The sequence below is a fragment of the Prionailurus viverrinus genome, chromosome B4 (genome assembly GCF_022837055.1).
Source record: "Prionailurus viverrinus isolate Anna chromosome B4, UM_Priviv_1.0, whole genome shotgun sequence".
Lineage (NCBI taxonomy): Eukaryota > Metazoa > Chordata > Mammalia > Carnivora > Felidae > Prionailurus > Prionailurus viverrinus.
In genome coordinates this window covers 31,223,718-31,235,533 of record NC_062567.1, presented here as the reverse complement: position 1 = coordinate 31,235,533, position 11,816 = coordinate 31,223,718, and the positions used below count along the sequence as shown (strand labels likewise).

The window sequence follows — 11,816 nt, the reverse complement described above, 5'->3', positions numbered from 1 at the left end:
AGAGAAGCTGAGGACAGAAGAAATGGGCTTGGATGTAAGTAGAGAGAAAGGGCACACAGGCCAAATAGCACGAGGGGAGCATGAAGACTGTCTCCTGATGGCTCAGTCACCTCTACACCCACCAGCAGCAAAGCAGCACTCTCCTTGAGGGCTCACCCAAGACAAAGCCCTGCCATGGCTTCCCTCTTCTCAGTCCCCTCATTCACGCTCAAAAGGTTCTGGAAAACTACCAAGGAAATACAAGAAAGTACAGGAAACAGAATATAAAACTTAAATATCTTTCACTAACCGAACACCACACATATCCATGGATTATTTCCCCATTTTGCCCCTCTCCATTGTACTCCCTTCCTATGAATCTATGATTTAGAGAACTCTTCGGTACTTAGGGAACAATGACTTATTTCTAGGCCAGAGGAATCCTCCATTTCCTCATGACCAGAATGACCATGTGGGGCAGCACACAGGTGAAGTATGGGAGGGAAAGAAGAGGTTGTGAGGCCAGGGGAAAGAGCCCCATCATCTATTCCAACTTCACATGATGACTTACTTCCAAACGAAGGCTGGTTGCCTGCAGGATGCATTTCTGAGATCAAAAGGTAGAAGGGTGGGGAAGGAAGGGCCAAAGTGTTTACACAGGAAGGTAAAAAAGAGAAGTCACTGGCAAGCAAAATTGTTATTCATTTTTCCTCTTCCATACCATGACCTAAGTGAAAACTGATCCTTGTGCCAACTCAGCCACCATGGCTGTGCTTGCCACACCCTCCTGCCTCAATCCAAACCTCTTCAAGAAAAACAAAAAGTGAGTCATGGGAAGGTATTGCCAGTCAACCCCTCAATCCTAAAGGGAGAGAAACAGGGTTGCAGACAGGATGAGTCAGAAGCAGAGGGCCAGTGGAGCACACCACTGGAGTTCTTCTGTTCCCACATTTCTGGAGCATGTGGCACTGCCTGCCAAGGTTCTCTTTTAGGAGATAAATTTACAAGGCCAAGACTCATGATGCCACCCCTGATTAGTGCTGAGAAAAAATTACATGTAACTGTGAGTTGCAGTTCTTTCACAGCCAAGTAAACTCACGTTCCCAACTCCATAGAACAATGATCTAACAGGATTTTCATTGTTCATGGTTTTTCACTTACCAAGATCTACCCAGATACCCTTTCCACTGTAATCTCTGGTACCCACTCCATAGAACCCAGGTTTGACTTCAATGGCTCTATAATGCTACCCAAAGAGCCTGGCAATATTCTGCTTCATTGACTGTAATCATATATTACCCAGATGACAACCTAGCTATATGTCTCCATCTTAGCACCCCATACAAGGTTAGAGGTCACCAGATGTTTCACAAACAGGTCCACAAACACCAAGCTCTTGTCTTGATGCCCCTTTGGTACAGTTCCATCAGGTGATGAGCTGATGTACCAGTCTTCACCAGGACAAGGGCCTCAGCTGAGCAAGTCTCCTCGGGTCACACTTAATACCTCTGAGACCTCCCAGGAAGCCAACTCAAAGCTGCTCTGGGCACATGCCTTTTAAAGTCATCAGTTCATCCATCTACACATGTTACTACTGACTTCCCTTCTGTTTTGCTCCTTGAACCTCAGAAGACCTTTCTGGACATTGTCAGAATCTAGAGTTTGGGGGAACCTAGTTTAGAGTTCACTTTCCCCTTCAGCAGATCCTCAACTAAATATTACCTTTCAAATCATACAACCACGTAGACTTCAAGGCAAAGGGTAAGAAAATAAAATGGAATTTCTAATGAACTTTGTTTATTTGTTTCCCTAGGCATAGAGAAAGAAGCAGGCTGGGGTCTGTTGTGAGTCTGGACACTGCTCCCTAGCTTCCATTTCAGACTCATGGGCCCTGCATTTAATGTGGCATATTATTAAAAAAGAGGTTAGAAAGGTAACTTTTGTCCTGAATATAATTCAAATAAAACCCACCTGCCACTCCCTAGCACCTCCCAGCAATACCTGGCACTCTGCAGCACAAGAGGAAATTGAGGGTTAGCTCACCTGACCTCTCAGAATCTTAGTCCTAAATGATACCAAACCATAAGACAGAGAATCCAGGCTGCACTCAGTAGAGCAGGAACTTGCTCAACTGTGACTTGGGAGAAAGAAAATACAGTAGAGGCCCCAATCTTTCTGATGGGCTTCCTATTATCAGCCAGGTGCAACTCCCCACCCCCTTCTTTCTGTCCTATCCTACACTGCTAATGAGCAGCTAGGAGATCCTGTAAAAACTTCACTGAAAATTTCAAAGAGTATTTTAAATGGAGACAAAACACCTAGAAAATGCCCACCATCATCTTTGTTGAGGGTCTGAAACAAATAAAAATCATAGTTTGAGACTATTTCTCGGCTAACATTTTCCTATTTAACATGAAAGGCTCCACTGCCCCAATTCTCAGCCTTGTTGAATTCAGGATTCTCCCTGCAGTGGTTACAAGGACACATGTAAGCAAAATGTCAACTTGGGACAAAGGTAATAATGGTAAAACTGTAGAAGCTAAGGTAGCTTAACTACTTCCCACATAGCTTTAGCAAGTTTCAACACCAAATTAACCACCTACCCTTTTAAGTGATCTCTCAAATCCCAGCAAGTTAAATAAATCATGCAATACAATCAGTATGGTCTGTTAAACTTCCCCCCACAGTTGCTACTCAAAAGAGTACAGAAGTTTCCTGTCCTTGAGAGCTAGGATTCTAAAGTGTAGGAGGTCTCAGCTGTGGCTGGTTCAGAGGGAGGAGTGGGGTTGGAAGGCCCAGGGAAGCAGCACCCATTCTGGTCCCTGGGCAGCAGCTTTACCTGTTTCCACTGGGGGGTGGGAGCAGGGCGACCCTGCTCAGGTAGGCAGCAGGACGGCTGGCTGACCCCACGCTCTTGTGTCGGCTGTGACACACAGGTCAAGTATGGGTGGGGGACAGGACATGGAGACAAAACAAAATAAAATACATTAAGGTAGGAGAAGACACAAAAAAGACACTCATGCATGGCAGACAGACACATATCTATGAGCTGGGAGTGGGGGGAGACATGGAATTAATTCTTAGAAAGTTACACTTATAACAAAAACAAGATACCCTACCCCCGCAAACCAAAAGCAAATGCAAAAGGAAAAAAAAGAGGCAATCCAAAGCTGGAATTTTCATTATCCTCTTCCTTAGCTCAAAGCTCTGAGCCTAAACTACTAATTCAGGTTTGGAAAACTAATCTTTCTACTCAAAATGAGGAAAACAACCTTCTCTTAAGGGCAAACTTCCTCTCATGGAGAGCATTCCAGCCTTCCCGAAATGGGGCAGATCCTGCAGTTGCCAGGCAACCTCAGATGTTTACCAATGAATATTATCATCTTCTCTATGAGCCATGACATGCATGATTGGAGTGTGAAGATTAATAACCAAAGGCTAAATGTGAGAAGAAGTTAATTATGGCCAGACTCCAAGCAAAGTCAGTAGCCCCCTCAGCCCTGGTCAATTGGAACAATGGCTGATATATATAGAAAAGATGAAGAAAGAGAGTAAAAGAATAAAAAGAATGGGGTCCCTTTCCTCTGGATGTTCTCTCAGGTCATTAGGGAGTTTTACAAGAAATTTTCTGTGTAAATCTCAGAATCCCAGCACCTCCTCTTGTAAGACATCTTTGTGACTTTCAGACAAGCAAGAGGGAGACAAGACATAATAAAGACACCTCAAGTTAAATGCTCCTGTCTAGCACTCTCTGGTTTGACTTATGGGAATGAAAGTTAATTCCTACGATGACTCTTTAAAATGTTCATAACTCTTGGGGCGCCTGGGTGGCGCAGTCGGTTAAGCGTCCGACTTCAGCCAGGTCACGATCTCGCGGTCCAGGAGTTCGAGCCCCGCGTCGGGCTCTGGGCTGACGGCTCAGAGCCTGGAGCCTGTTTCCGATTCTGTGTCTCCCTCTCTCTCTGCCCCTCCCCCGTTCATGCTCTGTCTCTCTCTGTCCCAAAAATAAATAAACGTTGAAAAAAAAAAATTTTATAAAAAAAAAAAATGTTCATAACTCTTGAGGATAGCCTAGGAAAACCATTTGCAGCACACAAAAGAAGATCTACCACAAGAATGTTTATTACCTCTGTACTTTATCATGAAAGATGAGAAACAATGAAAACATCCAACACCAGAGAAGAGTTAAGAAAAGCATGGCACAACATGGGAATATGCCCAAAGTTATGTGAACAATGCAGAACAGGAAGTGTATATTAAGAATGACCTCAACTATGGAAACAAAAATGACTAGAAAGAAACAACAAAATGTTAACAGAATTAGAGGTGTCTTGATTACCTTTATTATAGTTTTCAGCATTTTCCTCAATAAACATCCACCTCTTTCATAATTCAAATATGTTTGCATGTATATGAACATATAAACAAGTATAGATATATACAGAAATTTAAAACCCCTCTTCGGATTTTTTTGTCACAGACACCTCACACCTGAATGGTGAGGATAAAGCAGTCCTGAAAGCACACAAGGAGCTTATAAAACACTTTTTCTCTGCTGCAGTCAGACAAGGGGAAAACCAGACACCAGTCTTGAGTGCATGAACACTCGGCTGAGACACACCCCATCCCATTTCACTTGACTGAGAAGATCCCTCCTTCCTATGTGGTCAGACCAAGTGTGGATGGGTGAGATGTAACATGGGGTTTACCTGTCTCCTCATGCCAGTGGACTGTGGTGGTGCATTCTCTTCAAATTTGGCCAGCAGCTGGGTTGCCATGTATTTCACTTTGTTCTGATTGCCAAGGGCCACATCCATCCTCCTGTCTGTCAGAGTGCTCACCAGTGTGGGCCTTCCTCCTCTGTAGCCCCGGGGTGCTTCCTCCTGATAAACACCAACACCCAAAACCTGGCCTCTGTTACATAAGCCCCCCCGCCACAAATGCCCTTCCCTCAAAGAAGAAGGGTGACCAGTGCCTGGCAAGGTGGCTGGTATTTTTGCTTTAGGTTAAGCTTAACAGCTTCCCTTAAGGTTCTAATCTCAAGATGCCGTCAGGAAGACTTTGGTGCATGGGGCAGTATAAACAGGTACTTGGACTTTTGCTGGTATTGCTGTATCTCAGAAAAGTCACTGCCCTCTGCCAAATATGTAATTCTAAAGGGACAGGAAAGCACCAGGGCACACGTGTCTGCTCCCTTGGATGTTCTCCAAAACATTAAAAAAAGGCAGAAGCCCAATGAAAAAGCATCTGCCCACAAAAATTCTCATAAAAAATGAATATGAGGGGCGCCTGGGTGGCTCAGTCGGTTAAGTGTCTGACTTCAGCTCAGGTCATGATCTCGTGGTTTGTGAGTTCAAGCCCTGCGTCGGACTCTGTGCTGACAGCTCAGAGCCTGAAGCCTGCTTCAGATTCTGCATCTCCTCCTCTCTCTGTCCCTCCCATGCTCATGCTCTGTCTCTCTCTGTCTCTCAATAATAAATAAACGTTAAAAAAAAAAAAAAAAAAGAATATGAAAAGATCTAGCAATATCAATTTGGAAATTAAGGATTTAAGCCAAAAAGGGCAATTTGATCATTCTAGCAAATCCCAGATAATTCTTACCTCTTCCGACTGACTGGTCTTTCTCCTCTTTCCAGCACCATCCAAGTCCTTTTCCTTTTTATCCTATACCAAGAGAGGAGGGACACTGCGTTATCCTAGGCACTATAACTTGCCTTTAGGTTTGCAGTAGGTCAAAAACCTCTTCCATTTTACCTTGGGAGAACGTTTCCGAGAGATGGTCTGCCCAAGTTTGCTTAGGAAGGAGATGGGAGATTTGGTGCTAGCTATAAGGACTGCTTTCTCCTCAGCATTCAGGTCCAAGGCATCTGTAAACAGGAAACAATGTTTGAGGACAGCCCTGGAGGGGGCTTCAAAGTACTGACCAGGAATACCTCCTTGCAGGTGGCTCAAAGAACCTCAGAAAATTCTAAAGGCTCACCTGCTCTGACAAAACCAAGGAGAACTCAGCAGGAAATTCCACAAAGGAAATGCACACTTAGGTGTGGATGTTGAGCTTTTTCTTTTCCATCCATGTAAACAGAACCAACTTTTTCTTTCAATCCACTTCGGTCAAAAAACCCTCCATTTTTGCTTTTCAAAGGTTGGAATCTGCCTATGATTGTTAGTTACAATTGACTGCTAAAGCCTCACCTTTGTGATAAAAATTTCAAGGTGGAGGGAGAAAGGGAGGAAGGGTATGTGGTTTAGGGTCACTGGTTTTGATTATGCATTTAGCTGCACATAAAGGCAGGGCTCTCCCTAAATAGGTATACTGATGCTACAGTGTGGATTTCTGCTGTAAGAACTGCATATTTTATCAGAAAAAGCCACAGACATCTCTATGAGTAAGTGGACTGGAAGACATTGGAGAACCACCAACTCTGTGGATTCTAATGTTTTATTAGCTAATAATTTTTTAAATAATTGAAACGAATAATATATTGCAGGTATTTGTTAAGTCCTTTTGTCTGCCTAACATTCTCCTTAGCATATCACAATTTTATGTTATACATACATAAAATCCAGTTTGCAGATGGGAAAACTGAGGCACAGGGAAATTTAGTAACTTGCCTAAGGTCAAACAGGTCGAAGAACTGGGAAATAAGCCCAGGTCGGGTACCATGGTGAACACTCTAAAGCATTATACTACACTTACTCCAAGGGACAATAAATGACAACAGGGACATTTTTTGTAGTACAGTACTCTGGTAGACTGAGGCAGCAGGCTAAGGGCCAAACAAAGACTTTGGAAAGCACTAAAAGGTACGAGAAGAGAAAGAAGCCATAGAAGCAACAGTTACAGAAGAAAGAGAATGAAGCAAACAAGTACAGGACCACAGAAGCCAACGAGCAGAGAGAACTTCAAGAAAAAGGGCATCACTCCATAGTTCTGAATAATGCAGAAAAGCCAAGTGCATGAGATGCAAAATGAGAAAAGAATACAGATTTGGTGATTTTTCATGACTGTGGAGAACAGTTTTGGCAGAGCAGTAAAAACAGAAGCCGGGTTGCAAAGTGTTATAAAGTTTAGGCCTTAGGAGGCTGAGGCCTTAAGTATAAACCACTTTTTCAAAAAGGCTGGTTCTGAAATGGTGTGAGAAAGTAGTAGAGTCAGGGAAAACATTTTGCATAGGAATGACTTTTGTGTATTTATAGGTTTAGAGAGAGAGATGTGGGAAAAGAAAGAATGGTTGAGAACACACTAGCAGAGAAGGAAAAATTAATGGAACAAAGTTCCAGGGACTTATCCAGAAAGCCAACTAGGAATAACAGAGTAAGTGCAGGTTTGCTTTTGGTGGTAATGATGAAGGACATGGTTGGAAGGAAAGACAGAAAAGCCAGGCAACAACAGAGAAGAAATGGAAGATCTCCATACCAGTGTCTGCCAGCCCTTACCACTGGAGGGGAGTGAGTCCTTGAACATCTCGTAGAACTGAGTCAGGTACATCACCATAGTCAGCTTGTCAGGCTCCCCCACTGAGGCCATTTCTTTGCCTGTCATGATGGGAGAGATGCCCAGTTCTTTCTCAGCAATATCAAAGGCCAGCTGGTTATTCTTCTCCACATTTTGCTCATCCAAAGAGTCAAAATCTCTAAGAAATGGGATGAGAAAAACATATCAAGAAGGCTTGCTTGTCTTCACACCAGAAAACACAGTATCAATGGAGTCATCACCATTTCTTAGTCTTTTAGCTGAAATCCAGGGTGCAATCTGAGGGCCAAACTATTGATCTCACCTTTTAGTCTCCTTTTTACTAAGAAAATGAAAATCATCCTCAAGAAGAAATGATTAAAAATCTACTTAGAAAGGAAAAAAGAGTGGAAAAGATGAAGAACTACTCTCATTTTTCCAGTAACATAAATTTCTTAAAGGGTAAGCTCAAGAAGAGGAACTATCTTTAACATGTATTCTCTTTCTTGTATGTTGCATGTCATCTGTACATATTAAATTAATGCTCAATAAAGATAAAAATCCTATTTGGATCAGACTGCTTCTAACGGCCTAGGATTATCACTTGCTGTGTCATTAGGACCAGACAAGCTGTTGCTGTACTAACTCAGCTCTGGTAAATCTTACTCAGCCTTCTACTCGAAGGGAAATTCCAAAACCTTCCTCAAAAGATTTTTCCATCGCTAAATTTCTTGAGTTTTCCCAAGTATTTAGATTAACCAACACTTCCCACTGGATTTCAAGCTTCTTGCCATTCAATCAAGTAAAGACTGATAGCATTCTTCTTTAAGAGGTGATTTCAGATCAATTGGGCAGGGCTTATTTTGTGTTAACCTACTACTGACTTCCATAGCAAGTTTTTCATTTTTCTAAATGCCTTCTCTCTATAGATTAAGCCTATTAAACCATAGAGGCCTCATCCTGAATGAAGTCATCATAGTCTAAACTGTGCCAAATTACCTACTCGCTGCTTTGTGTTCTATTACAAGGAAATTCCCTAGACCTTCTGGAGGCAGCCTTTGGTTTGTTCTAACAAGAATGCGTCCCCTCCCTCTACCATCCCCCTCCACCTCACCTGCTAGGTTCCCTTCAGTTACTTTTGCCTCCATTTCCTTTTCTTTGGTTCCTTCCCTTTGGAAGAGAACTGATTGACCTGAACCTTCTTCTAAAGCCTTCTGTGTCATTCATCACAATCCTTCTCAAGCTAGTCTCTCTTCCTCTCCCACCCTTTTTTGGTGGGGATGAAAAAGCCCTACTTTCACTTACCATTTACCAACCTCTGCATTAGCTAAGGGATAGGAACACTAGAGGTCACTTAAGTTTATCCAAGCAAATCAGAAACCTCCATTCCTAAACCACACTACATAAGGCTATTTTTACTAGCTCTTGCCTCATTCATTTATAACCTATTATAAACAGAAACTATGTTTCTTATGTTTCCTTAAGCAATCGTTAAAACAAAGCAAATGCACAAATTTGGGCCCTAATGATAAAAGGACAGGCAGCCAAAATAATTCAACATGCTCTGCTTCTGTTTTTGGATCTTCTTGTTTGGCTTCCATGGGGTAAATCTGAGTGCACCAGTCACTGCAATTGACTTGGGGTCATCCTATTATACTGATTCTGCATTTAGGTGAGTAAAGAATGGCCAAAAGGGAAGATGTTACTGACAGAAGTGGGTAAGGTGGCCTGAATCTTATGGACTGGACAGAGTATGTTTGTAAAAGGTGCAATTCTTAACAAAGAGATAATACCAATGAACCATGATAAATCGGGTAAGTGTTCATTGTTTTCTGTTTTGTTCGTAGGGACATATTTGCCTTCGGCCAGCCAAATGTTCTAGTGAGGTTTTCCTTATGCCCAACAGCATTTGAGAGACAACTGGCTGAAAAGAAGAGTTCAACCAGGGGCCAATGAACAGAATTTTCCTTTGTGTGATGTAAACAGGTCCAGGTGGGTGTTAAAACCAGTTTTTGACGTTCTGAGTGCTGTGATTTTAAAATCTCACCTGGATTCAGCTACATGATGCTTGACATACAGTTTTAAATATAACTAAATCAAAATTAATCACTGCTTTCTAGAGTAGCTTGCTACGTAACTCATTGTAGAAAAAAGTACATTTGGCTATTTGATAGCAAAATACTCTGAGGTGCTTAGGGAATACAAAATAAAACACAAAGTTTGTCACAACTTACATCAGATCAGGGCGGTATCTATGGATGATCGCACACAGAGCCAGTCCACTTTTCCAGGACATGGTGAGATCTGTCACATTTACCCCTGCATAGCCATCTGTCTGCCTTTGGCACCAACCCAGTAGTTTGCTTGAACGAGCTACAGACTCTAAAACAATTAAAAAAATATCAGAAGTGTGGTCACCTGGTAGCATTGATAGAGGATCCTCTTTGCAATACCCATACCTAATTTGAACAGTTACTAAAGGTTGGGACAAAAGAGCTGTCACGGTTTTTCAAAAGTCAGAAGCTATGTAACTGGTATCATGACAGCAGAATTTTAGGTAGATAAGAAACTACCAATTTACCCAGACTCTGAGGTCAATGCCAGTCACAACGGGGGTTATCTGGCCTTGCTCATGTAAAGCCCAGTATCACTGCCGCATTGTTTGATAGGGACTTAGATGGAACAGCGCCATCTACTGACCTGTCACCCTCCCTGGATAGTTGCATGGCAGCTAGCTGAGGAAGCTCCTTCCCTTCAAAGCAATCAGGGGGAGTAGAGCAGAAAAGATTCCATTCGCTCTGGCAACATGTTAATCAAAGGCAAACAAAGCCCATTCTTACACTTTCCAGAGTACAGAGCGATTTGCCAAGTGAAGAAACTCTGTAGGATTACATTGGCAAGGCCAAAGACCCCAGACCAGAACAATCAGTCCCTCAGGTCAGGCTTGGCATTCTATATTATAAATGATCACATCTTGAAAAGGTGAATACAAGAACACATATGCTTGGATGTTTTCCAGTTTATTGCTGTGCCTTATAAAAATCTGTAAACTACATCAGAGAAGCTCTGATATGCAGCATTTAAAAGAAGCTGTAAACTCATATTTGTGTCCAAGAATGTCTGCTCTCTTACTTTTAGCAGCTGGAAATAACTAACCTTCTACGAAGTTCTTTAGTGTTTGGGAACTTAACAAGGTAAAAACTGCAATATCATAAAAATACTATTTAAGTCTGAAATCCTATTTAAGTCTGAAAATGTATCCTAAAACTACACAGGGAACCACTCCTGGTGTTATTATTGTAAATCAGAAATTTACTTCCGAAATTAGAGTCTTCCAAGTCTGTCTAACATGTATTAGTCAACTTCAATACTCTAGGCCCTAAAATGACATTGACAAAGGTGTATTGTCTGCTTAGATGAAAATGTTTCCAACTGCCTGCTGGTTGTGATGTCCACCTTGATATCCCAATAGCATGTCAAACTTTCTCATCCTCCCACTTCCTTCTCCAAACTGATGGCAGCACCATTCACAATGCTCTCTTGACCCATAATGCAACCAAACTGCCAATGCCTATTGATTCTGGCTCTCTCACATAATTAATAATGACAATGACAAAGTGGCTGCCGTTTGTGACCACTTGCTGTATGCCAGATGTTGTAATAAATACTCTATACATGTCATAGAAGCCTCATGACTATAGTATGGAGTAGGTATTTGTTAGGCCCATTTCACAGACAAGGAAACCAAAGTTCACAGATGCAAAATAACCCGTTCTTGCCCACACACTTCACAAATGGCAGAGCTTGAACTGGGACTCCATTGCACCCGGCCCCAAAGTCAGAGTTCTTCTAACTATGCTCCATGGCCTTGTCCATCCTCAACATCAGTATCAGATTTAGGCCTTCACCACCATTAGCTTGACTACTGCAATGCAATTCTTTTCTTTTCTTTCTTTCTTTTTTAATGTTTATTTATTTTTGAGAGAGAGAAAGAGAAAGAGTGTGAAAGTGGGAGGGGCAGAGAGAGGGGGAGACAGAGAATCTGAAGTAGGCTCTAGGCTCTGAGCTGTCAGCACAGAGCCCAATGAGTGGCTTGAACTCACGGACTCCGAGATCATGACCTGAGCCGAAGTTGGACTCTTAACTGACTGAGCCACCCAGGTGCCCCCTGTATTTCTTTTTAGTTTATTTTTATTTTTGAGAGAGAGAGACAGAGAGAGAGACAGAGACAGAGACAGAGAGAGAGAGAGGGAGAATGCATGTGCATGAGTGAAGGAGGGTCAGAGAGAGAGGGAGAGAGAGAGAATCCTAAGCAGGCTCTGTACCATTAGTGCAGAGCCCAACATGGGGTTCAAACCCATGAACTGTGAGATCATGACCTGAG

The 11,816-nt window shown here is 42.4% G+C and overlaps 1 protein-coding gene across 18 annotated transcripts in view; it reads right to left on the bottom strand.

The window, feature by feature from the left end:
- Window positions 1–11,816, bottom strand: part of MICAL3 (microtubule associated monooxygenase, calponin and LIM domain containing 3) — a 224,778-nt gene that overhangs the window by 92,465 nt on the left and 120,497 nt on the right. For 14 of the 18 annotated variants that reach the window (XR_007153765.1, XR_007153766.1, XR_007153767.1 and 11 more), the window contains exons 12-17: window positions 9,667–9,814; window positions 7,417–7,613; window positions 5,734–5,846; window positions 5,581–5,643; window positions 4,689–4,886; window positions 2,819–2,902 (exon numbers count right to left, since the gene is read on the bottom strand). Coding sequence is in view for 15 of the 18 variants with exons in the window: in XM_047865310.1 (XP_047721266.1) it covers window positions 2,819–2,902; window positions 4,689–4,886; window positions 5,581–5,643; window positions 5,734–5,846; window positions 7,417–7,613; window positions 9,667–9,814 (803 nt within the window). In the remaining 3 variants the exon portion in view is untranslated. The remainder of the gene's footprint in view (window positions 1–2,818; window positions 2,903–4,688; window positions 4,887–5,580; window positions 5,644–5,733; window positions 5,847–7,416; window positions 7,614–9,666; window positions 9,815–11,816) is intronic. The other 4 variants (XM_047865321.1, XM_047865322.1, XM_047865312.1 and 1 more) reach the window with 3 other exon arrangements.